Source organism: Gopherus evgoodei, chromosome 2 (genome assembly GCF_007399415.2).
Source record: "Gopherus evgoodei ecotype Sinaloan lineage chromosome 2, rGopEvg1_v1.p, whole genome shotgun sequence".
Classification (NCBI taxonomy): Eukaryota; Metazoa; Chordata; order Testudines; family Testudinidae; genus Gopherus; species Gopherus evgoodei.
The window spans coordinates 49,849,799-49,876,845 of record NC_044323.1 but is presented as its reverse complement, the minus strand read 5'-3'; the positions used below and the strand labels follow the sequence as shown (position 1 = coordinate 49,876,845).

Below are 27,047 nucleotides of genomic sequence, written 5' to 3'. Positions count from 1 at the left end.
TTTTTTTCTGGTAAAGGACATATTTGTCTATCTACTGTTATGGGGAGGGGAGAGGGTGTGTATGGAGCAGGACAACACCATTTCTTGAAGTTTACAGAAGATGACAACTTAAATGGACTTTCTTATAACTATATTTAAACTTCATTATACTTGATAAGATTATCTATATTTTTCCTGTTAGTAATTTAAGTATGTGCTGTATCTTCACTTTATTTTTTTAATCTTTTTTTTTTATATATAGGGAGATCCCGGCAACAAGGGAGAAAAGGTAAGATCTTTGTGGAGAACCTAAGGCTAGATTGTCACTTGATGAAAATCCACATGGGATGCTCAGCGGAAGATTCTGTCTTAAGCCCTGAACCTACAAACACATATGCAGATATAAATGTTACTACCATGTGCAGTCCCACTGAAATCATAGGACTATTAATGGCAGAAAAGTTAATTATGTGTGTGTTTGGAGGATTGGGGCCATCACTGGTCCTTGATGTGGTCTTTCAGGGGCATCTCTACAGCCCTTTGATTGGCTTTCTTTGGTTAGCCCCTGGTTAGGACAGTTCTTGGCTCCTGGCCTCTCATTAGGCCAAGTGGTCTGCTTCAGTCCCTTTTGGCTGTGTTTCTGAAGGCAGCTTGGTGTTACCTTTTCACTGTCCCAGGCATTTCTGCCTCCCTTACTTCTTTGAGCTCTCTCCTTTTATAGCAGGCCTTGTTTCCCCACTGGTTGCAGCTGTAGGTGCCTGCCTCCATGATTGGCAGTTGAGGCAACTGCATGGGGATGTGGTCAGGCTGCTTGCCTGTAGGTAGGAGAGACTCCTCTCCCCCTTCTGCCTCTGCTCAGTATGGGGTTTGTAAATCCTATTACAGATCCTCCCCTGCAAGGCCGAGGCCCTGTCTTGGCTGAAATATGCTCCTTCTGTGAATAGAAAATCGGCATTAGAATGCAACCTTCCCTCCAGGTGGTGTATCCAAAAGGTGTAAGGCTGTAGTGGCAGGTAGCACCTCATGATCCTTGGGTTTGTGTGCTTCCTCACATTTTAGCAGCACAGACTCATATGGTCCATAACAAGCGAGAACCTGTTTCCTAGGAGGTAGTACCATAGGCCCTCTATTGCCCATTTAGCAGCGAGGCACTCTTTTTCTGTCACTGAGTGTGCTTTCTCCCAGGGGAAGAGTTTCCAGCCGATATATAGTACTGGGCATTCTTCTCCACTAACATCTTCAGAAAGGACCACCCCAGCCCTAGCTCTGATGCGGTCATTTCTAACTTCTGGCTATACAGTTGTCATAACTTTAGTCCCAGATTTGGACCTTAGCGTCCAAAATATGGGGGTTAGCATGAAAACCTCCAAGCTTAGCTACCAGCTTGGACCTGGTACTTGCTGCCACCACCCAAAAACTTAGAGTGTTTTGGGGCACTCTGGTCCCCCTGAAAAACCTTCCCTGGGGACCCCAAGACCCAAATCCCTTGAGTCTCACAACAAAGGGAAATAATCCTTTTTCCCTTCCCCCTCCAGGTGCTCCTGGAGAGATACACAGACACAAGCTCTGTGAATCCAAACAGAGTGACTCCCCCTCTCCGTTCCCAGTCCTGGAAACAAAAAGCACTTTCCTCTTCACCCAGAGGAAATGCAAAATCAGGCTAGCAAATTCAACACACACAGATCTCCCCTGATTTCTTCCTCCCACCAATTCCCTGGTGAGTACAGACTCAATTTCCCTGAAGTAAAGAAAAACTCCAACAGGTCTTAAAAGAAAGCTTTATATAAAAAGAAAGAAAAATACATACAAATGGTCTCTCTGTATTAAGGTGATGAAATACAGGGTCAATTGCTTAAAAGAATATTGAATAAACAGCCTTATTCAAAAAGAATACAAATCAAAGCACTCCAGCACTTATATTCATGCAACTACCAAAGAAAAGAAACCATATAACTTACTATCTGATCTCTTTGTCCTTACACTTAGAAACAGAAGACTAGAAAGTAGAAACTACTTCTCCAAAACTCAGAGAAAGCAGGCAGACAGAAAACAAAGACTCAGACACAAACTTCCCTCCACCCAGAGTTGAAAAAATCCGGTTTCCTGATTGGTCCTCTGGTCAGGTGCTTCAGGTGGAAGAGACATTAACCCTTAGCTATCTGTTTATGACAACAGTGCTAGGTGTCTGCAGAGTGTGGTCTTTTCTTGAAAGGCCCTTTCACAAGTGGGTGTCCACAACCCCCATCTTGGGGCAGCATCCTCAATCAAATCTGTTAGCAGAGCTGCTATGGTTGTACAATGAGGTATGAATCGGTGGTACGAGACAGCTAGGCCTAGGAAGGCATGCACTTGCTTTTTGGTCATGGGGGTCTTGTATGCCTGTTAGACATGAACTTTGTCTACCAAGGGGCAGTCGTGTCCTCCACTGAATCTATATCCCAGGCTTCTTCCTTCCCTATTGCACATCTAGTAGGGTTTGCTGTTAATCTGGCTTCTCTCAGTGATCAGAAGACAGTGGCTACTATGTCCAAATGCGAGTCCCAACCTTTGCTGTAGATAACTACATCATCCAAGTATGCTGTTGCATATTGGCTGTGTTGTTGGAGCAATTGGTCCATCAAATGTTGAAAGGTGGCCACTACCCTGTGTTACCTGAAGGTCATGGTCTTAAAATGGAATAGACTTAGCAGTGTAGAAAAGGCTGTCTTCTCCAGACACTCTGGTGTTAAGGGGATCTGCCAATACCCCTTTGTCAAATCTAAAGTGATGATATATTGGGCTTCTCCCAGTTGGTCTAGGAGCATCCACTCAGAGCATGGGATAGCCATCAAATTTAGAAATTGTGTTCACCTTCCTGAAATCTAGGCAGAAATGTAGTAAGCCATCAGGCTTTGGTACCAGCACAACAGGATTGCTTCAGTCATTCTGGAACTCTTTTATCATCCTTGAGTTCCAGTATGGTCCTGATCTCTTTCTCAGTGAACCCCCTCAACTGGTTAGAGCCCTTCTTGTATTACCTTACCAGCTTCTGTATTAATATAGTGTTGTGTTCGGAACATCTTCCCAGGGAGGGCTGAGAATACCCATGGGAAAACAGACAGCAGATGGAGTGCCTGTTCCCTTTGCTTATCATTTAATATTTTCCCTGAGGCTCACCGAACCTTTTAGGCAGTCTTGACCTTGGGTCCTAGTTCCAGTTTTCAGGGTTTGGTGTGATAAAAAAGTTTTCCATGACTTTCCAGGGCTTCAATACATTTATGTGGTTGATTTGTTGTTCCTTTTTTTTCCTGGTTGTCTGATCAAGTATTCCACAGTTTCCACTTTCTTTATCACCTCATAAGGGCCTTGCCACTAGGCCATTTGCTTCGATTCTGAGCTTGGAAGAAGCAACAGGACTCAGTCAGAGAGTTGAAAGACATGCATCTGTGTCACTTTGCTATACTGTTGTTGTTTTCCCTGTGCTTCCTTCAGGTTTTTCTAGCATATACCCTTATAGCCTCCACTCTCTGACGTTTTCAGCTCTCAGTGTTTATCTCTCTCAGGTTTCCCATACCAGGTTGAATATATGCCCCTTGGTTGTTGTCCATTTATCAGTTTGCAGGGTGAAAACTCTGTGGAAGCTTGGGGCACCTCTCTGATGGTAAAGAGTAAGACTGTGAGTAGTTGCCAGTGTCTGGTGTCTTGAGCTCCCCTTAGGTGTCTGGTTGAACCTATCTGTGTTAGACCATCTATATGAGGGTAGTACATGGATGTCCACAGGGCCTTGACTTAAGAATTTCCATATTTCCTTCATCAGCTGGGAGGTGAAATTTGTCCTCTGGCCTGTCAGGACCTCTTTGGGAAACCTGAGACATGTGAAGATCTTCAGCAGCTCCTTGGTGATAGTCTTAGCATCTGTAGAACATAGTGGTATGGCCTAAGGGTACATGGTGGCATAGTCCACTATGACAAGTATGTGCTGATGCCCTGAGGTGCTCTTTTCTAGGTGACCTATAAGGTCTATTAGGCCTTATAAGGGCTCTCAGGATTCCCTTGGGTGCTGTCAGTTGACATTCAGGATGGGAGGTGCAGAAATTCTCAGCTTCCTTGAAGACTACTGGCCACATGTATCGGGCCAGGATCCTAGACTGCGTTTTGCCTTTCCCAAGATGCCCTGCACATGAGGTTGCACGTTCCAGGTGCAGCAACTCACAGCGATGTATCTGAGGTACTAACAGCTGCATCCGTATCTCTTGTGTCTACATGTCTTGGTCTACATGGTATAATAAGTTCTTTTTGAGGGCAAAGTGTGGATACTGCTGGCCCTTACAGGGTCTACATCTTTGTTGTCCACCATGGATACCTGCTCAAAGGCTCAGCTCAAGGTCTTATTGTTCCTTTGCTCCACTTGAAACTCCAAGAATCCAATTAACTTCTCTGGATCCATTTGCAGCAGTGGTGGAATATTTGGTCTCATGGATGGTCCTTCTCTGGGGTCATCATCATCAGTGGCATCAGCTCTGGCATCTGTGGTCCCTATTATGGCCATGGAAGGGACCACCTTTGCCTCCTCCCTCCATTCTCTCCCCACTACCAGTTTTTCCTTCCAAGATTTTCTTTCTTTGGGTTGGCAGGTGAGAAGGTCAGGGTTGTTAAAGGGGAACAGGTGCCTAATACCTCTTCTGATTTATCTTCCTCGAGTTGCTGGGCTAAGGGAAGCTTCTGCAAGAGCTCAGGGAAATATGACCAGTCTCAGCCTAACATTACGGGATAAGGTAGGTCTGCAGAGACACGTACCTTCCTCTGGTTGTCCTAGTGGGATACCTAATAGAACATTGCCATGGATACATTTAATAGGGATTTTTCCCTTCTTGGGTTTTCATGTCACCTCAGCTACCTGTTCTCTGATAAATGTCTGGTCATACCCCAGAGTCTGTTGTCCCTCTACTTCAATGGGGATTGTGAGTTTTTCTGGACTTTTCCTGTGGGCCCTATTCTTGCCACTCTAGACCTGCCCGAACTTACACTCCATCTAGGGGCAGTCTTAAAATGAGTGCCCCTGTTGTCCACAGGAGTAAAAGGTTATCACATCTGTCCCTTGTTTTCTAGCATCTGTGTCATCTTCTTTCAGGGTTTCAGTGGGTCCTTGCTTCTGTTCAGTTACAGGCCAAGGAGTCAGTGGGACCCATGGCCCCTGAGATGCACCCCTGTCTCTTATGTTGCAAGTCAGCAAGGATTTGCCAAGAAAAAATTATGACAAACCAACCTATTAGCTTCCTTTGACAGGGTAACAAGACTTATGGATGGGTGGGGGCAGGAGCGACACCAGGGTTTTTGTCGCCCTAGGTGCAGGGCTGGCTCTAGCCATTTCGCCACCCCAAGCACGGCCGCTCGCCGGTCCCGCGGCTTTGATGGACCTGCCGCAGGTGTGCCTGCGGATGCTCCACCGGAGCCACGGGACCAGCGGACCCTCCACAGGCATGTCTGCGGAAGGTCCACCGAAGCCGCCTGCCGCCCTCCCGTGCTCCCGGTCGGTGGCAATTCTGCGGTGGGGGAGTCCTTCCGCACTCCTGGTCTTCAGGGCACTTCAGCGGTGGGTCCCGGAGCGAGTGAAGGACCCAGTGCAGAATTGCCGCCGAAGACCAGGAGCGTGGAAGGACCCCCCGCTGCTGAATTGCTGCCAAAGGTGGCAAAGTGCCACCCCCCTCAAATCCTGGCGCCCTAGGCGACCGCCCAGGTCACCTAAATGGAAGCACTGGCCTGGGTGGGGGGAAGTGGTAGATGTGGTATATCTTGATTTGTTACGTTATATATAGTCTTTGGAAGAGAAATTTAGATATGCTGAGTAGAACTCAACTTCTGCAGAACTTGATATAATTACAGTGCTTACACGTCTTCAGAAAATACCAAAATTTATGTAATGCATTTTATTTAATCAAAAAATCTTGTTCAACTATAAAAAAATATTTTTATAGGGTGAAAGAGGAGAATGTGGGACACCAGGGTTACAAGGGGACAGAGTAAGTACAACTTTTTAATTAAAATGTTGTCCATGGTGTTAATTGTGGAGCACATATATAAGTACCATCAACCTGTGCACTAAATGAGGCAGGTGGGGATTATGTGATTAAAGATTGTATCATTATGCATATACACATGAGGTGGGCTGAATTGGGGCTGCACGGGCACCCTTAGATCTGGAATTACTTAACTTTTGACATTTAGACTTTGAAACCTTAATAATGTTATTTTAAAACAGTATTTTTGTGTGTAATTTCCTATTTTTTCAAAAAGCAAACTAAAAAACCAGAAATTCCATCATGTGGCATCATTTTGGAACCCACATGGGTCACCAGCAGGGCTGGAACCCTTAGATCAACCTCACAGACCACTGCCACTTGACCTAATGGAGTATGATAAAGTGAGGGTGGTAGTAGCTTGTCATCTGCTATGTGGACCAGCACTCGAGAGGAATGAGACAGTTTGCCTGTGGGATTTGAAGATATTTGCTGTCGGCAAAGGAATGGTGAGACTTAGGAATCTTTGGTTCCATTCCAGGCTCTGGAGAGAGTGTGCTGGACCCTTCTAGATGTTCCCCATAAGCTTGACCCTTTCTACCCCATCCCTCCAACTTGTCCCTGTCAGAGTCCCATCTGTTCCCCACCCCAGCTCCTCAACTTACTCCCAGTCTCCTCACCTCTCAGATGTTTCATCCCAGTCTCAGCCTTCTTGTCCACACAGTTCAGTTCCCCACTCCTGGCTCCTTGTCTGATTTCTCTTTCTCTTTTCCCTTCACCCACATTCTCCAGTCACACTAGTTCCTAGTCCCAGCTTTCTTTCCCTTATACAGTTTCACTGTCCATCTCATTCCAGCTCCTAGGCCCAGTCTCTCTTCCTGGAAAGACCCAGTTCTCCAAAACATGAGAGTGCTAGAATTTTTCAAAGAAAAGGTTACCAAAGCTTTTTAACATAGTAATATATTTAAGTAATATATTTTTCCCATGCCTCATACTCAGAGAGAGCTGAACTGCTTGAGGCAGATATCCAGCATGAAATTTTTCAGCCCAAACAGTTAGAGTCTGTCAAAATTATAAGGAACTGAAAATAATTTCTCGTGTTCAGCAGCCATAATAGAAACTTCTACCAGCCCTATCTATAAGGCACTCTCCATAAATCCCATAACACATATTTTGATGATTTTCAAGACTCACCTACCTCTTGTAACACTCTGTAACACTGAAGCAAACATACAAATTAAGGACTCCTGCCACACTTTACCTAATTTATGCCCAGCCCCTAATTATACGCATACACACACTATATGTATTCTGTCCCTATTTTTGAATATATCCTGTAAAGGGAATTACAGATCATAGAATCATAGAATCATAGAGGGGCTGAGCAAACCCCACTGAAGACAATAGCAGTCATCCTGTTAACTGTATTGATTTTGGATCAGGCCCATGGGAAAGATAACATAGCCTATCACTTTCTATATAGACATGCATTATGGTTAGATTGAAATGGATTAGACTTTTATATAAGCAATTTAAAATCAATTGACATAAAAGGAATAGTGGTCACTCTTAAGAGGTATCAATTAGCTTTGTAATGACATCATATTACCAAAATATTTACAATTTTTCTTCGGTACTAGTCTCTGTAATATGTGCACCTTATTGGAGGCAAAACTGGAAAGTTTCTTAGTGCCTATAGAGCAGTGATTTGATGTAAGTTAACAAAGCAGATGTTTGTGAAACATTTCTGTTGGCAGCTAGAACATATTTTTAAGCAATAAGATTTGTCACAAAGAAGACCTACCAGGATCATGTGAAATAGCAGGGGTTCAGAAATCTCTTTAAGGACAAGTGAATCAGAAGAGATAATGACATTAAAGAAATAGAGTAGTTGCACATCTCACATGAAAAAAGAATACGAGTTTGGGCAATGTGCAAAGTAGTAGGAGATTAAGTGAAATGTGTATTAAGATAAAAGGAAGTTGTTCAGAAGCTGGAAATAACATGGACAAAGCAGCCCAGGAGATCGGACATAAAAACCATATGCCAAGACTACAGAAAGCTAAGCAGAGTGTTCCTCTGTTATTTAATTTCTATGATGATGAAAAAAAATTTGATATCTTTAAGAAGTTACTGAACAGACCAGAGTTATATAGTTACCCGCAGAATTACCAGCTCACCGAACATTTGAAAAAATAGATAATCTGCCAACCAGCCCTCAAGAATTAAAAATAAAAATAAAAATCTGTGCCTCTGGAAAAATTATCAGACACTGAACACACATAAGAGGAGTGTCAAGAGAACAATTCCAATATTCAGAAACAAATTTAGAAGCTGCAGTGATTGGCATTGCAGTATAATAGGTAGTATTGTTGGCTGTCCAGGAGGAGGGTTTATTTTTCTTTCTCTAATTTAATTAATTACACTGACTTCAGCAGAGCATCTGATGTTTCCCACTGCCTGCAAGTTGGGTTTCCCTAAATGTAAATCAGACTAGAATATAGACAATGGCTCAAAATGCAGAAAACTTGTCTTGATTTGAAATTGAAACTGTTTCTAACTATTTATGTATATTCTCAGTGTAGGTTTAATTCTACACACACTTACTATCATGATTTGTTTCATTCTAGTGGTTGCTTTGCCATATCTTCATGTAATTTTGCAAATGTGCATCGAATCATTGTGGCTACTCATGGTAGCAAGCTGTATACTCAGTAGTTAATCCCTGCAGGATCAGGCCCTCACATGCCAGAATACATACAATGTATTGAACTTTTGAATCTATTTCAAGATGAGGAAATAGCTGATGGAATGGAATGCTTTAGATGTCACTGCTTTATTCATCAGGACAATTACAAGATCAAAACAAGACACATGCTGTGGAAAGGACAGCTAGATCCACTGACTTCTGTATATGTAGAAATAAAAAATGAAGAGAGGATGAGGAGGGAAAAAACAGGGGAACATCTGGATTGGCCTAAAATTTTTTTTTACTTGGGAAGCAAATTGTAACTGATGTAACAGATGGTAGTTAAACACTGTAAGTGTGCATTCTGGTAAATAGTGAAAAACTAGTACAGCAGAAAGACAGATTTCTGAACTACACTGGAACTGGACAGTAGCTGTAACTAGCAAATACTTTTTTATGGAGCATAAATATGTGAGCTAATAAGATAATATATAAATGCACTTTTACTTTTGAAGATAAAGGTTTTTATGATTATTGAAAACTATAAGTCTGATTCTGATTCTGTTGCGTAATTTGAAGTAACTAGGTTAAAATCAGTTGATGTCACGGCAGCGTAAAATTTATTCCAGTGAGATCAGACTCAATCCCTGTATCACAGAGATAATATGATCATTGCTGGGTTTGTTAAAGATTTTCCATTGGATATATCAATAGAAATTGAGATTCAGGACATGTATCAGATGACAACCAGCTAAGCAACCAACTAACTCTTATCTATCAACAGGGATTGATTTCTGAGGGTACGTATGCACTTCAATAGAAACCCAGGATTAGCAGAACTCGAATTAACAGACCCTGAGCTCATTAACCTAGGGCTTGAGGATCTACATGCATTTGTAACCCCAGGTTAGGAATTGTTGAACCCTGGGGCTCCAGCATCTACAATGCATTATGTGGGTCTGAGTACAACCACCTGTACCCCAGGATTCCTATCGCTCTCCCAAAATGTGGCCACTCTAGCGCTTTGTTCATGGGGCAGCGTAGGAAGATTTGACTGTCTAGAGGACAAAGAAAGTTAGCTTGTGGGATTGTGGGATACTATTGGCAGACATCAAGAGCACTTGTCCAGTCGAGCTGCATCTACACTGCAAAACAATAGAATTTGAATCCTGGGTCCTTGGTCTGAACCCTGAGTTAGGGTAATTTGTGTGTAGATGGAAGGGGGGTTAGGTTTGAGCCTGAGTTCAAACTATGGGCTTACATTGCCGTGTAAACATCCCCTAAGCCCCCTTGTATATCTCTTATAATAAATGTGTTTGATCAAACATCAAGAGACAATTCAAAGTAAAAACGGAATTACTAAAAATAAAACAGCAAATTCATACCCCTGAGTAAACATAGCTATACTGACCTAAGCGCCAGTGTAGGCAGCGCGAGGTTGATGGAAGAATTTTACCACCTCTTGGGGAGATAGGTTAACTACAGTGACAGGAGAAACTCTCCCATTGCTGAAGTGACTGTCTACACTGAAGCACTACAGCAACGCAGCTTCAGGGCTGCAGCTGTGCTGCTGTATCATTTTAATTGTAGACATAGCCATAGTGGAGCAGGGAATGCAATCCAGAGGAAATTCTTGAGTGGAGACATGGTATAAACAAATCTGGTCTTTTTGCATATTATAAGGAACAAAACAATTTGGGCTACATTTTCAATACTGTGCTTTAGCAATAGGTGGTTCTAAATGCAGTTAGTTGATAAAGTGTATTGCTACCTTCCCCCCCAGGGATTAGAAGGTCCTCTTGGACGAAAAGGACCACGGGGACCTCAGGTGAGTGAGCTGAAAGTTATTAAATAATAAAGAGCACTACTTATGCTGTTCTCTGTAACGTTGCTTTGTATTTATCACACAATTCATTTTATTGCTAAACTCTGCAAAGTTTCACATTTTGACAAATAAAGTAAATCATGGTAACTCTATGAATTTCAGAAAAATTTTTATGGACCAAATCCTGGCGCCTGCTATGTATCTGGCAAAGAGTGTAGCTAGAACTGTGTGGCTCAGCTGGACTCCTCAACTGTAGAGCTTTACACATATTGTGGGAGATGTTTCTCCTGTTAGACTGACCACATAGCACCTATGTAACTGCCAAATCACATAGCTAGAATCTAAGGCGTCACCCCTCCATGACCATATATGGCAGACTCCCCAATATCCTAGCAAGATTAATACTGCCCAGATGAATGATAGCTGGAGAGATGGAATTGGTTGAGGAGCTCAAATGCCAATATCATCGTCAAATGTGCATAGTCTTCTGAGGACCTATTGCATCAGCCAGAGTGACCACAGTTAATGGCATCATACTAGACATTGTAGAGTATAGTTCCCAGATCTGGCTCAGTCCTGAAAATCCATGAATCTCTGGGGCAGCCCCAACGGTGACGCCATGAAGGGTCAAGGCACACATGCTTTTGCACGCCTATGGAGAGTCTGAGAGCATGGTTTGCTGGGGTATTTTTGTCCATCCAGGTGACATGGCCAAAGAGAATGCAGTGCTGCTTTGAATGTAATGAGCAACTGGAGGAAGGCTAGATCTCTGAGAGATTTTGGCATTTCACACAAAGTCAAACCACTTTAGGCTCAGAATTTGGCATGGACAGTGCCTATGGTGTGTCTCTAGCTGCTCCAGTTCTGTCTATAAGAGGTTTATGACACATATAGCAGTGCAGGCAGCACATAGTTTTGATAGATCCTGAACACTAATATGACAGTTTCAGTAGCAAGAGTGATGAGTCAAAGTAAGGTCCCATCCTATTGGGAAGAAGATGCTTCTTGTTGCTTGAAAAGGGATGATGGACAATTCCTTCATGGCTGCCAATCCCCCTGTTCCAAGCTCACTTATTTTTAATTATCTGTTGTATGAGGCCCATATTTTGCCCCTCTCTCTGTCTCTCTCTCTCTCTCGGGGTTACTGGTAACCTTGGGTTCCAGTGACTTCCACAGTCCCTCTACAGAGAAAGAGTAAGGACAGGGATCTGGAGAGATTTGCTTAGTATGGCAGGGACCTCAGGAAGTTACTTATGTCTCCCTAGTGGCTCCATATGCTGGTACTGTGGAAAGTGCATAGAGTTTTTCCATTCCACTTCTGCACCCAGCCCAAATATTTCTGGACAGAAACATCATGAATCAGAGAGATTAGACTTATCATAAAATGAGACAAATCAAATAGTTATCATTTCCATACAGAAACTAAACTCTCCATACAATGTGTGTTCAGTTATGCATCCTTTGTAAAATACCCAGCTGCTAACTGTTGCAAATTGAGCCATTTCTGAATTCTTGTAAAAACAACTTTGAAACAATTTAGTAGGAAAACAACCCTATCAGTTTTAGGTGAAGTCATAATGAACTGAATATTTTTTCCTTTCAATGTATAGTAGTCAATGTAGTTTTTAGTTCTGTGATACCCTTATTTCAAAACTAATGTTGGATAATGTTAATATTATAGTACATTATATTAATGAATTATATTATATTTATATTATAGTATATTATGGTGTATATTCAGCTTGTTTAGAAGACTTCTGATGCAAAAAATTGCTGGGAAATAAAAACAGATCAATGTTATGCTAAATAGAGGATTAATCCAATATGCTCAGCAATTTATTGTAACTATGAACCATGGCAACTAAATAATTACTAATGGGAATACAGTACCTTCAGTGACCAAAAGGAACGTGCCAAACAATAAACTGAATAGTGATTGATCTCATTTACAGAAAATTACAGTATTAGATTCCCTGCCATCCTGCCTGATGCACCTTTTCTACTGCACACACATTTCTTCATCTCACTTCTTAGTAATCTATTTTTCACCAAGACAAATACATCAAAAAAAGTGATGCGATTTCCAAAACTTCTGTTAGGAATTCTTTTCAATGTTTGTGTTCTCATAGGCTTAAAAAAATATTTTGTTTTTTTTTAATGTAAAGTCCCTCATTTAGTAACAGAATAGAGTAGAATTTGTTTTTATTTAAGCACACAACAATTTGATTAAAACCAGTTAAGGTTGTTAGTGACAAATTTTAACCAACTCAGAATGACAAACTCCAGGAAATACAGAATAAAGGCATACATTTACATACATACAAACATACATACTGTCACCAGCCTTACCTGAACAAATCAACTAGTCTCAACCTCAGTCAGAAAGGAGACACAGAGAACATTAGCTATACTGATTGTTCCTATGGGCGGATTCTTTGCTAGGTTGTGTGATTTGATAATTTGCCTTTTAGAATTTTAACTGTATGATTTTTTAAAATGATTTGTGAACTGTATTATTTTGTGATTATTTAGGAATACTGGTGTGTTGTTGTGTGGTTTGTAGAGCAATTGGTGTGGTTTATTAGGCAAGAGAGAGGTACAATAAATTGATATTTTTGCCAAGCCTGCCACAGAGGGTGCAAAATCAGGGAAACTGAGCATTTTGGATTCTTGCCAGTTCTTTTTCTTTTTACCAGCATAAAATGTTCTAGTATTTCCCAAACTTTCTACTGTAATAAAAAGCAGTTTTCATGGTTGAAACCTTTTTATTGCTCATGAGTATCTCTGCCCATCCAGCAGTAAAACTCCATGAGGCCTCATAGGATATGTCTAAACAGCAAAGAAAAACCTGCAGCTGGTCTGTGCCAGCTGACTTGGGCTCATGGGGCTTGCGCTGTGGGGCTGTTTCATTGCTGTGTAGACTTCCAGACTTGGGCTGGAGCCCAACCTCTGGGACCCTCTCACCTGACACGGTCTTAGAGCCTGGGCTACACACCAAGTCCGTAAGTCTACACAGCTATAAAACAACCCCACAAGCCCATCAGCTGACCCGGGTCAGTCACAAGTTTTTCTTTGTTGTGTAGACATACATATAGACAGAGACACAAAGACCTGATGATCAGCTCTGCTGCTGGGAGCTGCAATGAAGCGCACTGTACAACCCCATTATGTGCAACCTGCCAAATGGCCCTGGGACTCCCAGTAGGTGACTATGGAGATAGAGATCTACTTTAGGTGTCAAGGAGAGTTTTAAGGGCTGAATGCATAGGATGTATAACAGTCAGTTCCATATTTTTTGCTGTTTCTCACAGTCACTCATCAATCTACACTCAGCAGCCTGACCACCCATTTGCGATATGAACACACTCATACCCCACGCCTTTGTGTAAGTGCTGCAGACTGGGTACTTACATACTGCTCACAGAGGTCAGAGAATTGTTTTCCTTGTGTCTGAGAACACAACTGTGGCCACAGTAACAACTAGTTCTAAAAGTATCTTGCAGAATGCAGTGTTTTTCAGAAAATCAAAATAAAGCACAGCTCAACAGTAGATAGCTGGCCTCACAGAAGTGCTTTCGTTACAGACCTGAATAGAGAGAGAGAAGGTGGTGGTTTAATGAACTTGCTGGGGAATGGAATCCAGGCATAGGGGGCAATATGAAGTATCATAGAGTCCGGAGCTGGAGAAAGAGAGGAACAAGAAGCTCCAAATTAAATACATGCAAATTATACGTAGAAGTAAAATATTCTTTCTGCGAGAGCTGGTTATTATTATTAATGTGTATTATGGTAGCACCTTGAGGCCAGGGCTGCGTTGTGCTAGCCACTGTACAAATGACAAAGACAGCTCTAGCCCCAAAGATATTTTACTGCATTGTGTTCAAGACAACATTCAAAGGAACTAACGTATCTTCAAAGAAAACTAATTCTATGGTATTTACCTTGGTATAGGGGATCAGTGGACCTCCAGGCGAGCCAGGTCCAAAAGGTATTCAAGGAAATAAGGTAAGATATAGGACTGTCTGTGTGGAATATGGAGTGTGTGCAAGGTAAGCTCTGGCAGAGTGCTAGATTACAGTTTTGTCACTGTGATGTCATGCGTTTCTTGACAGTGGTGTGCTCAGCATGAGAATAATGTACAGTAGGGTAGTGTCATCAGGGTAGTAAATCTTAGCATTACGGACAAGGCTCTCTGGTTCTAAATTCGTTCAGGCAGTTTGCTACAAAATTACTTTTTAGGCTGAAATATTTTGTGCTTGAATATTGTTCAAGTTGTTAGATATGTTTCTGTTTTGCTGTTAGGAAATATTCAGATGTGAAAGATCTCTTAACAAGAGTTGAGTATTTATTTGATGCTTTGTGTTCTGAGGACTGAAAAATGGAATTTAAAAACATTAGACAAGGATTTGGTCCTGAATGAATACCAAGGCCTTTGACATATTGAAGATAGATTGTTCAAATAATGAGTTGTTGTAACCAGAGTGAGTTAGAATTCATTGGCCCAAGTATCTGAGGAATGTAGGCATTCTTCCTGTTCACAAATTATTAGTAAATTAATGTATGCCAATATATTTGTTCTACTCATAACATTTCCGTTATCTTCAATGAGTGTTGTACAGTTAAATCCTCAAACATCTCTTTCAAAATATAGGGGCTGAGGTTAACACCTGCAAGTTATCCATTTTACTATGGGTAGCCTAAAGAATGAAATACCATTTTTAGGTTCCATTAGAATTGGGTGTACAATTTGGAATATATTCATGTTTTGTTCCTGAGACAGCAAGTCCAGTTGAAGACACAAAGGAACAGCTTTATATGTGGAAAATATTTATTATATAAATTATACTGGAATCTTGGTCTGATATTTTTTTTCCTTTCCTAACAAATGCTTTTCTTGTTCTTTTTTGTCCATCTTTCATGCAAAACACAATTAAGGAAGCCCATATTGGATTATTTCAGCAGGAAAAAAAAACGGTTCTGAAAGAAACTATTCATACATGTGACGAAATAGCCATGTCTCTACTGATCCTGATTTAAGCTTTGCAAAAGTTAAAGGTCTTTGCTTCTTTATGTAATTTCACATTGACAGTGCATGGACCGTATTACCAGCTAATCTTATTGTATAGTGCATTTACTTCTTCTGAACTGTATTGGTGCTTTCCTCTTAGTTTATGTGTGTGTGTATCAGAGCCGGCTCCAGGCACCAGCCCAGCAAGCAGGTGCTTGGGGAGGCCAAAACCCTGGAGCTGACCCTGGTGCCTGCCCAGCCTCATCTCCCCACAGACCAAGGAGATCCATCACCTCTGATGTGCTCCAGATAGGGTCGTGTATGCTGCATGGAGCCAGCATGCTCAGCTGAGCAGTTGCTATGTGAGCTCTCCAAACTGAGCAAAGAGGAAGAGCAAGTTCAAAACTTCCTGGGGCTTTAACAGGGGAGGGGCATTCACCTATGTACTTGGCTACAGGGCAGCGGAGTTCAAAACGATGATGAGTGCAGTCATGGTGGGCATTGTGGGATGCCTCCTGGAGTCCACTTAGGGAGATGTAAGCAATATAGTGTCTAGAATGACACTATGTCACTCTAACTATGTCGTACTAAGCTCTACGTCTCTCGCAGAGGTGGTTTTACTATGTCAGCATAGCAGGCAAGTTAGAGCAGTGGGAGGAGCATTGCAATGAGTACACCTCCATAGTTAGGTCAGCATAAGCTGCCATATGTCAGCAAAACTGTGTAGTGTAGACATAGCCTTATTCAACAAGCATTTTAAATATTGTTTGAACTACTTTAAAATATTTTAGAAACCTTATTAGTTTTAATAAATTGCTAAATAAAATACAATAAGGGGTATTGTTCTTTTTTTAATTTTAGTATTCTTAAAAAAGGCCACTAGATAGAATTAAGTACATGCCACTGAACAAGGGTAAGGGTCTGAGAAACCAAAAAAGAAAGGAAATCCAAAAGCTGTCCTGATCTCAACACACTGGCCCAAATTAACTATTGGGGTAGGCAGCTGCAGCCACCGAGGTCAATGCACCTTGTTACCACAGTATGTATTGTATCAAACATCAGGTACATTCATATTCAGAGACCCTGGCAATATCAGGTAATGTTAGAGTAGATTAAGACTCTATTAGTGTATAAATGGGTTTATCACCAAGGCAGCCAAACAAAATATTTGTCTTAATGTTGAGTTTATTTGGTTTAAATTAAATCCTAATGATGTTTTAAGTCAGTGATTTAAGTATTTGTTAGATAACACATCAGAACTAATTGTCTACAGATCTCATTTTTGTTAGTGAAACCTACCTTAACTGGATTTAGAATCACACTAAGAACACTTGAGAATCAGAGAATGACTAAGATTTATGGAGGAGCTATAATATACAGTCAGCAGTGCGGGGAGATATTAAGCTCAACAGTTAAGGCATAAATACTTCCTAATCCCCAAAAGAAAGAGCGAAGGACTGAGCAACACACATCAAGTTACCAAATAAGGCCAATGACCAAGGACCCAGCATAAAAAACAACCACAATTTGGAGTGTATGTTTGCAAAGGAAATCCTGTGGTCTCATTATTTTCAGATTGGTTAGATTTATGCAGTGACATCCTGACCCCAGTGATGTCAATGACAAAACTCCCAGTGACTTCAGTGGGACTGGGACTTCAGCCATGACTTCTATTAATTTTGGAACTCATTTCCTTAGATCAGAAATGTTCTTGTAAGTAAATACGTATTTTCCCATCTGTAATGACACTAGGGACACATATTGTGGGGAATATTATCAAAGTATCATAAACACTTTGTTGTCTCTTAACTTCTTTTGTTTCTTTAGGGAGAGCCAGGTCCTAGAGGTTCTTATGGTCCCATTGGACTCCCTGGTGTTGGACTTCAAGGACCTAAGGTAATCATCAATAATACAGGTTTCAGAGTAGCAGCTGTGTTAATCTGTATCCGCAAAAAGAACAGGAGTACTTGTAGCACCTTAGAGACTAATGTTCTCTGTATGTATACATATCTTCTTACTATTTGTTCCATTCTATGCATCTGATGAAGTGGGCTGTAGCCCATGAAAGCTTGTGCTCAGATAAATTTGTTAGTCTCTAAGGTGCCATCAGTAATACAATACGTTTCCTATCATGATGCAGTCTCTATGTGAATCCTTTGTAGTATATTTTAATGAAAGTTAGCTTGAGTTTACTGCCATAACAAGTGAGTTGTTATTATTTGAAATGGAAGAGTATATAACTTCAGAAGTTTACACACTTGCATAGGATGGAGGTAGCTGAGTTGCCTTTCAGCCATCCCAAAGCCTGATTATAATCTCACCAACAGCAGTGAAAATCAGAAGTAACTACTGAAATCAGTAGAGGCGAGATCAGTTTCATGGCTGAAGTACACATGGTCTGCCTCCAATCCTGTGCCATTATGCATATTTATGTAAAGTGTATAAATATACCTTGACTGCTTTTACACACACTATATATGGCCAGAGACAAGGGAACCAAAAACTTGTTAGAGAATAAATGACTGATTTCTCCCATATTTCTTAGTTGGGAGATGGAGATTCCCTGCTATTTTCTCTCATGCACAGATTCATTCCTGCATCTTGTTTGAGTCAAAGATTACTTCTGGTGCTAATTCTTCAAAAATTACTAGGCCGTGTATCTTCTGTACTGTACAGACAAAGGGCCAATGCCTAGAACAACATACCTGTAAGGTTTTATTGCTCTTTTCCCTGCATCCGTGGAACTCATGGGTGTTTTCTGTGCTGTGGAACAGTGCGAGATGCTGGAATACATTCAATGTGTGCAGCTTGAGGGCTACATAATCATTTTGTAATTTGCCCAGATGAAGGAGCAGAGCATTGTCGTGCTGCTTTTGCCGCAGTCCAGGAGGTAAATTGTGGATTAGGGAGTCATGGTGTCCCTCCCAAGCGCCATGATGCTCTGTAGAGGAACTACACTGTACCAGGTTTACACCCAGTGTGGCATATGCTGCCCAATGTACTGGACTGCTATGCCAACTCTCTACTGCCTTAGGGCTTGGCTATACTGGAGAGTTGCAGTGCTGGTTGTGGGTTTACAGCGCTGCAACTTAGTAACTGTCCACACCTGCAAGGCACATCCAGCGCTGCAACTCCCTGGCTGCAGCGCTGGCTGTACACCTGGTCTGCTTGGGGTGTAATGACTGCAGCGCTGGTGATGCAGCGCTGCTCATCAAGTGTGGCCACCAAAAGTGCTGTTATTGGCCTCCAGGGTATTAGGGGGTATCCCAGAATGCCTGCTCACAGCAAACCGGAAGAATGGCTGAACTCTGAGCTCCCCTGAGCTGCTTATCTAAAAAACAAACACAGCTGCTGTTTGCTCCAGCCAGCAAGCAGAGGCAGGCAGGGGAATTGCTTTGGAAGGTTCACAGCTGTTTGCTTGAAGAGAGAAGTCACACGGCAGAGGGGGAGGGGAGAGTCCATGTTGAGCAGCTGCTTATGTGGTCTGAAGGCTATTTAGGAGTGCATAATTTGCATTTAGTGAATAAAAGAGGGGTGGGGGAAGGGGTCAGAACTTTTAAAATGATTGAAGGTAGGTGCTGTGTATCTTCCAGTCCTTAGAATTTGCAAGGCAGGGAGCTGAGAACAGTGTCAGCTCCAAAAATCCACTCTCTCTGTCTCCCCCACGCTCCCTGTCACACTCCACCCCACCCCCCTGTTTTGAAAAGTACGTTGCAGCCACTTGAATGCTGGGATAGCTGTCCACAATGCACCACTCCCAACAGTGCTGCAAATGTGGCCACACTGCAGCGCTGTACGAAGTCAGCTGTAACTCCCAGCGCTGTACAACTGTAAGTGTAGCCATACCCTTATATAGAGTGGGGGATGCAATGGCTCTGTGGAGCCTGATACTCCCTGTGTGCTGGCTGTGATGGTACCATGTACTGGTGCATGAGTATAAGCAGGTGCCTATTATCCCCTTACTGTGTTTCCATTGGCATGTAGGATCGGCTACAGTCTAGCCCTAAGATAAATGAAGATGACTTTTTTATGCTCCTAAATTATAGTTCATATTAACTGTTCATTAATAGATGCTAGTGGTTTCATTTCAGTGCCACCAGGGGACATTATATGGTGCATTATACCTCACCTATGAGTAAAATTTTCAAAAGTGCCCAAATGAGTTGGGAACCTAAGTCCCCCTGACTTTCAATGAAACTTAGGCTCCAGAGTGCTAAGTCCCATTTTCAAAAGTCACTTAGTCCCAGTCACTTGGGTGCTTTTGAAAGTCACACTCTAATAAAACAATAAGTAACATCTCTGAAATTCCTTCCCAATAGGGTGATAGAGGCCAGGAAGGAAGAATTGGGCCTCCAGGGCCTACTGGAATTGGTGAGCCAGGATTAACTGTAAGTGGACAGGACAGTTCTGTATAACATGTTAGAAATTTAAAACAATACAAGATATCTAAGTGAACTTGTTTGATAGATTGTGGTCATATTGACTGGCCCACTCTGTACCTGCTGCTGGGACAATGAAAGTGAGTGGATGTGTTAGTAACTGTTGCAATAACAACTGCATGTAGCAGAGCTGAGCCAGGAGGAAGTGCCATCTCTAAAGAATATGAAACAAAGAAAAATTTGATTGCCTGATCCCAGCTCAACAGCCTCTTAGGGCCTGGTTTTCAATAAGACTCTAGATGCGAATTTGTATCTATGCTTTTCTTCTGGTTGATGTTAAGGAGAAAAACACTTTAGAACGGTCTGAGATAAAAATATATCTTTAAAGAATCAAAAGTTGGGTCATTCCTGTGTACCTGTGTGTAACTTAAGTACATCAACACAGCTGGTCTGGAACGGTTATTTAGATGCCACATATCTTTAAATGTTTCTGTGCCACTGTCAGTCTCGGGGTCTCAGTTCCTGGTTTCAAACTAGTTCTTGTATTTCTTTGGTTATAAAGAAAAAGAGAAGAAACTTGTATAATAACTCCTCACTTAAAGTCATCCTGGTTAATGTTGTTACGTTGCTGATCAATTAGAGAACATGCTCGTTTAAAGTTGTGCAATGCTCCCTTATAACATTATTTGGCAGCTGCCTGCTTTGTCCACTGCTTGAAGGAAGAGCAGCCCATTGCACCTAGCTGGTGGCTTGGAACCAGGGTGGACCGGCAGCCCACCTACCAGCTCCCCATTCCCCTAAGTTCCCTGTGCAGCAGCTGACCAGCAGGCTATCAATTGCAGGGCTTCAGCTGTCCCTCCCCCCACTGCTGTGTGCTGCTCCTGTCCTCTCCCTTGGACCTGCTCCCCAGAGCCTCCTGCTTGCTGTGCGGGGGTGTGGGAGAGAGGGGGATAATGTCAGGGTGTCCCCCTCCCCTCTGCTCCTGCACCCCGCTTACCCCATCTTCCATAGAGCAGGGGGGACACACGAGAGGGCTCAGGACAGAGGGAGCTTCCGGACAGCAGCTGCCATCTCAGCTTGCTAATCTACTTAAAAAGGCCTCCAATCCTGCTACTTAGAGTGGCGTCAGTGTACTTAAAGGAGTAATGCGCATCTCTCTCTCACACACATGGTGTGCGTCTCTGTCTCTGTTTGCCACGCTGTCTCCCCTCCCTCCGTGCTGCCTTGTGGAGTGTGAGGCTACATTAACAGCACGTTAACCCTTGAGGGCTCAGCCAATTGCTAGTTCATCATTTAGCAGTAAGGCATTTCCTGGGAAATATCCCACCCTCTGACTTCATCACCTCAGCCAAGTTTCACAATCATCATCGCTGTGTACCAGTATTAAATTGTCTGTTTTAAATGTATACTGTGTTATAAAGCTGAGAGGGAATAGCCAGCATGGATTTGTAAAGAACAAATTATGTCAAACCAATCTGATAGCTTTCTTTGATAGGATAACGAGTCTTGTGGATAAGAGAGAAGTGGTGGATGTGGTATACCTAGACTTTAGTAAGGCATTTGATACAGTCTCACATGATATTCTTATCAATAAACTAGGCAAATACAACTTAGATGGGGCTACTATAAGGTGGAGGCATAACTGGCTGGATAACCATACTCAGAGAGTAGTTATTAATGATTCCCAATCTTGTTGGAAAGGTATAACAAATGGGGTTCTTCAGGGGTCTGTTCTGGGACCAGCTCTGTTCAATATCTTCATCAACAACTTAGATATTGGCAAAGAAAGCATGCTTATTAAGTTTGCAGATGATACCAAACTGAGAGGGATTGCAACTGCTTTGGAGGATAGGGTCATAATTCAAAGTGATCTGGACAAATTGGAGAAATGGTCTGAGGTAAACAGGATGAAGTTTAATAAAGACAAATGCAAAGTGCTCCACTTAGGAAGGAACAATCAATTTCACACAGACAGAATGGGAAGAGACTGTCTAAGGAGGAGTATGGCAGAAAGGGATCTAGAGGTTATAGTGGACCACAAGCTAAATATGAGTTGACAGCGTGATGTTGTTGCAAAAAAAGCAAACGTGATTCTGGGATGCATTAACAGGTGTGTTGTGAGCAAGACACAAGAAGCCATTCTTCTGCTCTTCTCTGCGCTGGTTAGGCCTCAACTGGAGTATTGTGTCTAATTCTGGGCACCGCATTTCAAGAATGATGTGGAGAAATTGGAGAGGGTCCAGAGAAGAGCAACATGAATGATTAAAGGTCTAGAGAACATGACCTATGAAGGAAGGCTGAAAGAACTGGGTTTGTTTAGTTTGGAAAAGAGACGACTGAGAGGGGATATGATAGCAGTTTTAAGGTATCTAAAAGGGTGTCATAAGGTGGTGGCAGAAAACTTGTTCACCTTAGCTTCTAAGGATAGAACAAGAAGCAATGGGCTTAAACTACAGCAAGGGAGGTTTAGGTTGGACATTAGGAGAAAGTTCCTAACTGTCAGGGTGGTTAAACGCTGGAATAAATTGCCTAGGGAGGTTGTGGAATCTCCATCTCTGGAGATAAGTGTAGGTTAGATAAATGAATTCTAGGGAAGAGAAAAGAACGCTACAAATAGAAAGTTACTTCAGTGTTTATCTAAGGCAAAATTGGCTATTCTTTTTAAGAGCAGCCTCTGAATTTCTATGCTTTGCCATTTCTTTTTTATCATTTTATCATTCCACCATTTCTCCAGTAATAAGTTATTTGCACTCTGTTGGAAACCATGCACTTCAGCTTGGCTTGTCGTATGTTTTACTCATATAAGAATATGGACTTTGAATTTACTTTACATATACAATCAAAAATTATTCTTAATTTAAATCATCACACTCTCACATTTGGGTTTTGTAGAGAATTTTTTCCAAACAAAGCAGAATAAGTGATTGCCATCTTTCTTCATTTCCAGAATCCTAATGATAGTACACATATAGCAATACACAAACAGACCATATAAGGCACACTTCAGTTGCCTCTGATGGTAGGCACTAGTTAAAGCAATTCAGAGAAGTTTGATATTGCCAAACAGAAGAGTAATATAGCTTGGTATTATGGATCAGTAGATGTTACCACACACATTTTAATTATGGGAAATAACTTTGAACTCTCTCAGATACTATTGACATGCCAACTCTATAATTGTGACCACTGTATCTTACTCAGAGATGATAATTCCTGTACTGACCTCAAAAATGATGCTATAACATCACTTGATTAATGACGCCATGGACACTTTCAAGAATAATAACTCTCTTCCCCTTTGCCTTCTCACAGAGTAGTTCTTCTGGGGAAAACTTTCTTTCTTTCAGTAAATTGGAATTAAAAATACTGCTGTAGCAATTATGAAATATGACCAACAATACAAACAAAATATTGTGGAAAATCTTTGTAAACGTCTCTTAATCATAGAAATGTAGAGCTGGATGAGAACTTGAGATGTCATAAAAAGTCCAGCATTCTGCACTGAGGCAGGACCAAGTAAACCTAGACCATTCCTGACAGGTGTTTGTCCAACTTTTCTTAAAAACCTCGAATGATGGGGATTCCAGAATCTCCCTAGAAGCCTATCCCAGAACTTAACTACCCTTATAGTTAGAAAGTTTTTCCTAATATCTAATCTAAATTGCTCTTGCTCTATACTAAGCCTATTACTTCTTGTCCTTCCTGTTGTGTTCTACACTACCTTCAGTACCATGAAGAACAGTTTATTGCCCTCCTCTTTATAACAACCTTTTATGTACTTGAAAACTGTTATGTCCCCCCTCAGGCCTCTCTTCTCCAGAATAAACAAACCCAATTTTTCAAGTAGACTGTTGCAGAACTTCTTGTAGCCCTTGCAGTTCTCAGCTCCATGACAGATGGGATGGTACTCGTGTACCTGAAATAGCATCAATAAGGAAATATTTAATTGCACATGCCATCTGAAGCTGCTCTTTTTTTTTTTTTAACATCAGGGGCCTCGTGGTCCTGAGGGTGTACAAGGTGAAAGAGGTCCCCCAGGAGAAGGCATTCCAGGCCAGAAGGTAAATGTTACACTAAAATTCTTAAATATGGTCATTGTGGTTTTCAAAAAGTGCCTGAGTGATTTAGGAACACAATATTGAAAGCCAGTCAGTGGGGCATAGACTCCAAGACATTTTAGGTGCTTCTTGAATATTTCACTTTCTCTTAAAAAGATTGAGTCCTACCAAAAGAAATGTCACCCGTGCCAAAATACAGTAATAAATTACTGACCCATTTAGTGCTGAAGATTGTGTTAATAAGAAGTCTTATCATGGTAGCACTGGTAGGTTTAAAAAGTATCTTTTGGAAAGCTCTTTATGTAAAATATAACCCATACAGCTGCTTAGTACTGGAGGGAACCATTCAGAAGGCAGTTTGATTCTTCTTGCCACTTTGGGAAATGCTGACAAGGATTATATGATTGTGACTCTAGGCACCTCTGCATTCATACTCTACATACTGTCACAATAATATTTGTACAAAACATGCCTTGTGAGATATCATATACAAGCTAATAATGTGCTGGTTATTAATAGCATTGTAAAATGCATGTATTTATGTTATATGTGGAGTTATGCATGCTTTCTATCTGATGTTATTAAAATGTATTTGAACCAGACAAATCTGGGCTATGGGTAAGCAGTTTTTTCCAGATAACAGAAAGGCTGGTGTCTTCATCCAGGCACAATCACAGACACTTGACAATGACAAGCTGCAGGGACAGATCAATTTGAATTGTAGAAAGCACCGGTGGGGAAGAAACTAGCATGGAACCTTCTCCATCAGACGCCATGGCACCTTTCTTCACAGCAGCAGAGCATTTTAAGGCACTCAGGTTTACAGGATAAGCAGTGACACAACCTCTCACTGGTCTGAATAGCACTCCAGAATGTGACAATGAGTCTGTATGGACATGTATCTCTTTATAGCATATCATCAATATCTTAAAATAAAACATATGACTCAGGGCCGCCCAGAGTGGGGGGCAAGTGGGGCAATTTGCCCCAGGCCCCAGGCTCCACAGGGGCCCCCACGAGAATGGCTGAGGCTCCTTCCCCAACCCCACCCGACCCCGTCTCTGCCCCTCTCCTGGAGCCTCAGAACGCCCAGCAACATCCCTGGACAGCTGCGCTGTGGCTCCGGCGGGGCCCCAGAGCTCCTCCCCACTCAGAGCCACGTGGTAAGGGGGTGGGGCCGCGAGCTCCAGGCTGAGTTCAGCTCCCTTTGCTCGGCCCGGAGCTCGCAGCCCCGCCCCCTTGCCATAAGGCTCTGGGTGGGGCAGAGCTCAGGAGCCACGCTGGAGCCACGATGCAGCTGTCGAGGGACGCTCCTGGATAGGCTGAGGCTCTGGGTGAGGGAGGAGCTGGGGGTCAGGTGCTGGGACTGGGGGGTTGGGTAAGGGGCAGGGAGTCCCTGGGACAGTCAGGGGACAGGGAGGGGGCAGAGGTTGGGGGTGGGGGTCAGGGGACAGGGAATGGGTGGGTTGGATTGTGGGCGTTCCGGGGGTCTGTCAGGACTCAGTGGTGGTGGGGTGGATAGGGGTTGGGGCAGTCAGGGGACAGGGAGAAGGGGTGGGGTCCCAGGGTGGTGGTGGGGGGTGGGGTCTCTGGGTGAGGGGACAAGGAGCAGGATGGATCGGGTATTCCGAAGGGGGGGCTAGCAGTCGGGGGGCAGGAAGTGGGTGGGGGTCTGATAAGGGGCAGGGCCAGGTTGTTTCAGAGGCACAGCCTTCCCTACCCTAAAGCTCATTCAGCAGTTTGAGGCTTGCAGAAGAGCCAAGCTGTTAGCTTTTCCATTGGGGCTACCATCCCTTTCGCTTCTCAAATGCCAAGTTATTGTCTATATTTAATTTCAGTGCCATAGGAAGATTCATGTCAGGGGAGCGTAGCTTCATTTAAAAGTAGCCACTGGGGGAGGGATCACATGAGAAGAGCAATATCCTTCCCAACCCTACCAAGGGAGACCCCCCCCCCTTGCATTCCCTGAGGCTTCAGAGGGGTTAATTCAGTGGTTCTCAAACTTTTGTACTGGCGACCCTTTTCACATAGCAAACCTCTGAGTGTGACCCCCCCTCCTTATAATTAAAAACACTTTTTTATATATTTAACACTATTATAAATGCTGGAGGCAAAGCGGGGTTTGAGGTGGAGGCTGATAGCTCGTGACCCCCAGTAATAACCTCATGACCCCCCTGAGGGGTCCCGACCCCCAGTTTGAGAACCCCTGGGTTAATTTAATTTTAGCACCCTGTGTCCATTCACAGGTATGTGCTATTTTGAGTATTTCAGTTTTCATAACATTGGCTCATCCCAGATTCTGGAACAAGCTCAAATGCTCAGTTCATGGAATATGTACATAAGCTATACTAAAGACAAACCCACAGTAACCGTCTCCAGTTTGTGAGGGACCCCACGGAGCCAGTCTCTAGGAAACAGATAAATGCATGAAGGTTAACTCCATTAATGGTTATTAGCCAGGATGGGTAACGAATGGTATCCCTAGCCTCTGTTTGTCAGAGGGCGGAGGTGGATGGCAGGAGAAAGATCATTTGATCATTACCTGTTAGGTTCACTCCCTCTGGAGCACTTGGCATTGGCCATTGTTGATAGACAAGATACTGGGCTGGATGGACTTTTGGTTTGACCCAGTATGGCTGTTCTTATGTTCTAACCTAAATGAATCCAAAGTTATGGAGACAGAGATGAGTCAAGGAAGCCAGCAGAGTATCAGAAACCTGGAAAAATCTCTGACTAGATGGGCTCAGGCGTTTGGTCACAAGCTGAGGTGGTTCAAAAGTTTTGGATTTTTTTTAAGCAGAATTTTTTTATTGTTTCTTTAAACAATCAAACACAGCAAGCAGCAAATATTTGGCCACACACTTCTGAAACCCCAAACCATATTCAGGTTTTGGCAGACTAATTTCAGCTTTTCAATTAAAAAAATACCACAACAAATTTTGAAGGAAAGCAGACATTATCCATGATTTTTTTCTGCTTTTTAAAACCCCCTAGTTTTCAATCCAGAAAAAGTTTTGACGGAAAATATATGTCCAACCCTTTTAATGAGCTTTAGTGCCTTTTAGCACTAGCTGATGCTGAGAATCAGTGATACCTTGTAAAGAAGTTTTCTC

The 27,047-nt window shown here is 42.4% G+C and overlaps 1 protein-coding gene across 2 annotated transcripts in view; it reads left to right on the top strand.

Moving 5' to 3' along the window:
* The window catches only part of COL28A1 (collagen type XXVIII alpha 1 chain), a 105,660-nt gene that overhangs the window by 10,130 nt on the left and 68,483 nt on the right, over positions 1-27,047 (top strand). For both annotated transcript variants that reach the window (XM_030550637.1, XM_030550638.1), the window contains 7 exons: positions 242-268; positions 5,934-5,978; positions 10,448-10,492; positions 14,441-14,494; positions 17,325-17,393; positions 19,817-19,885; positions 23,869-23,937. In XM_030550637.1, coding sequence (XP_030406497.1) covers positions 242-268; positions 5,934-5,978; positions 10,448-10,492; positions 14,441-14,494; positions 17,325-17,393; positions 19,817-19,885; positions 23,869-23,937 — 378 coding nt within the window. The remainder of the gene's footprint in view (positions 1-241; positions 269-5,933; positions 5,979-10,447; positions 10,493-14,440; positions 14,495-17,324; positions 17,394-19,816; positions 19,886-23,868; positions 23,938-27,047) is intronic.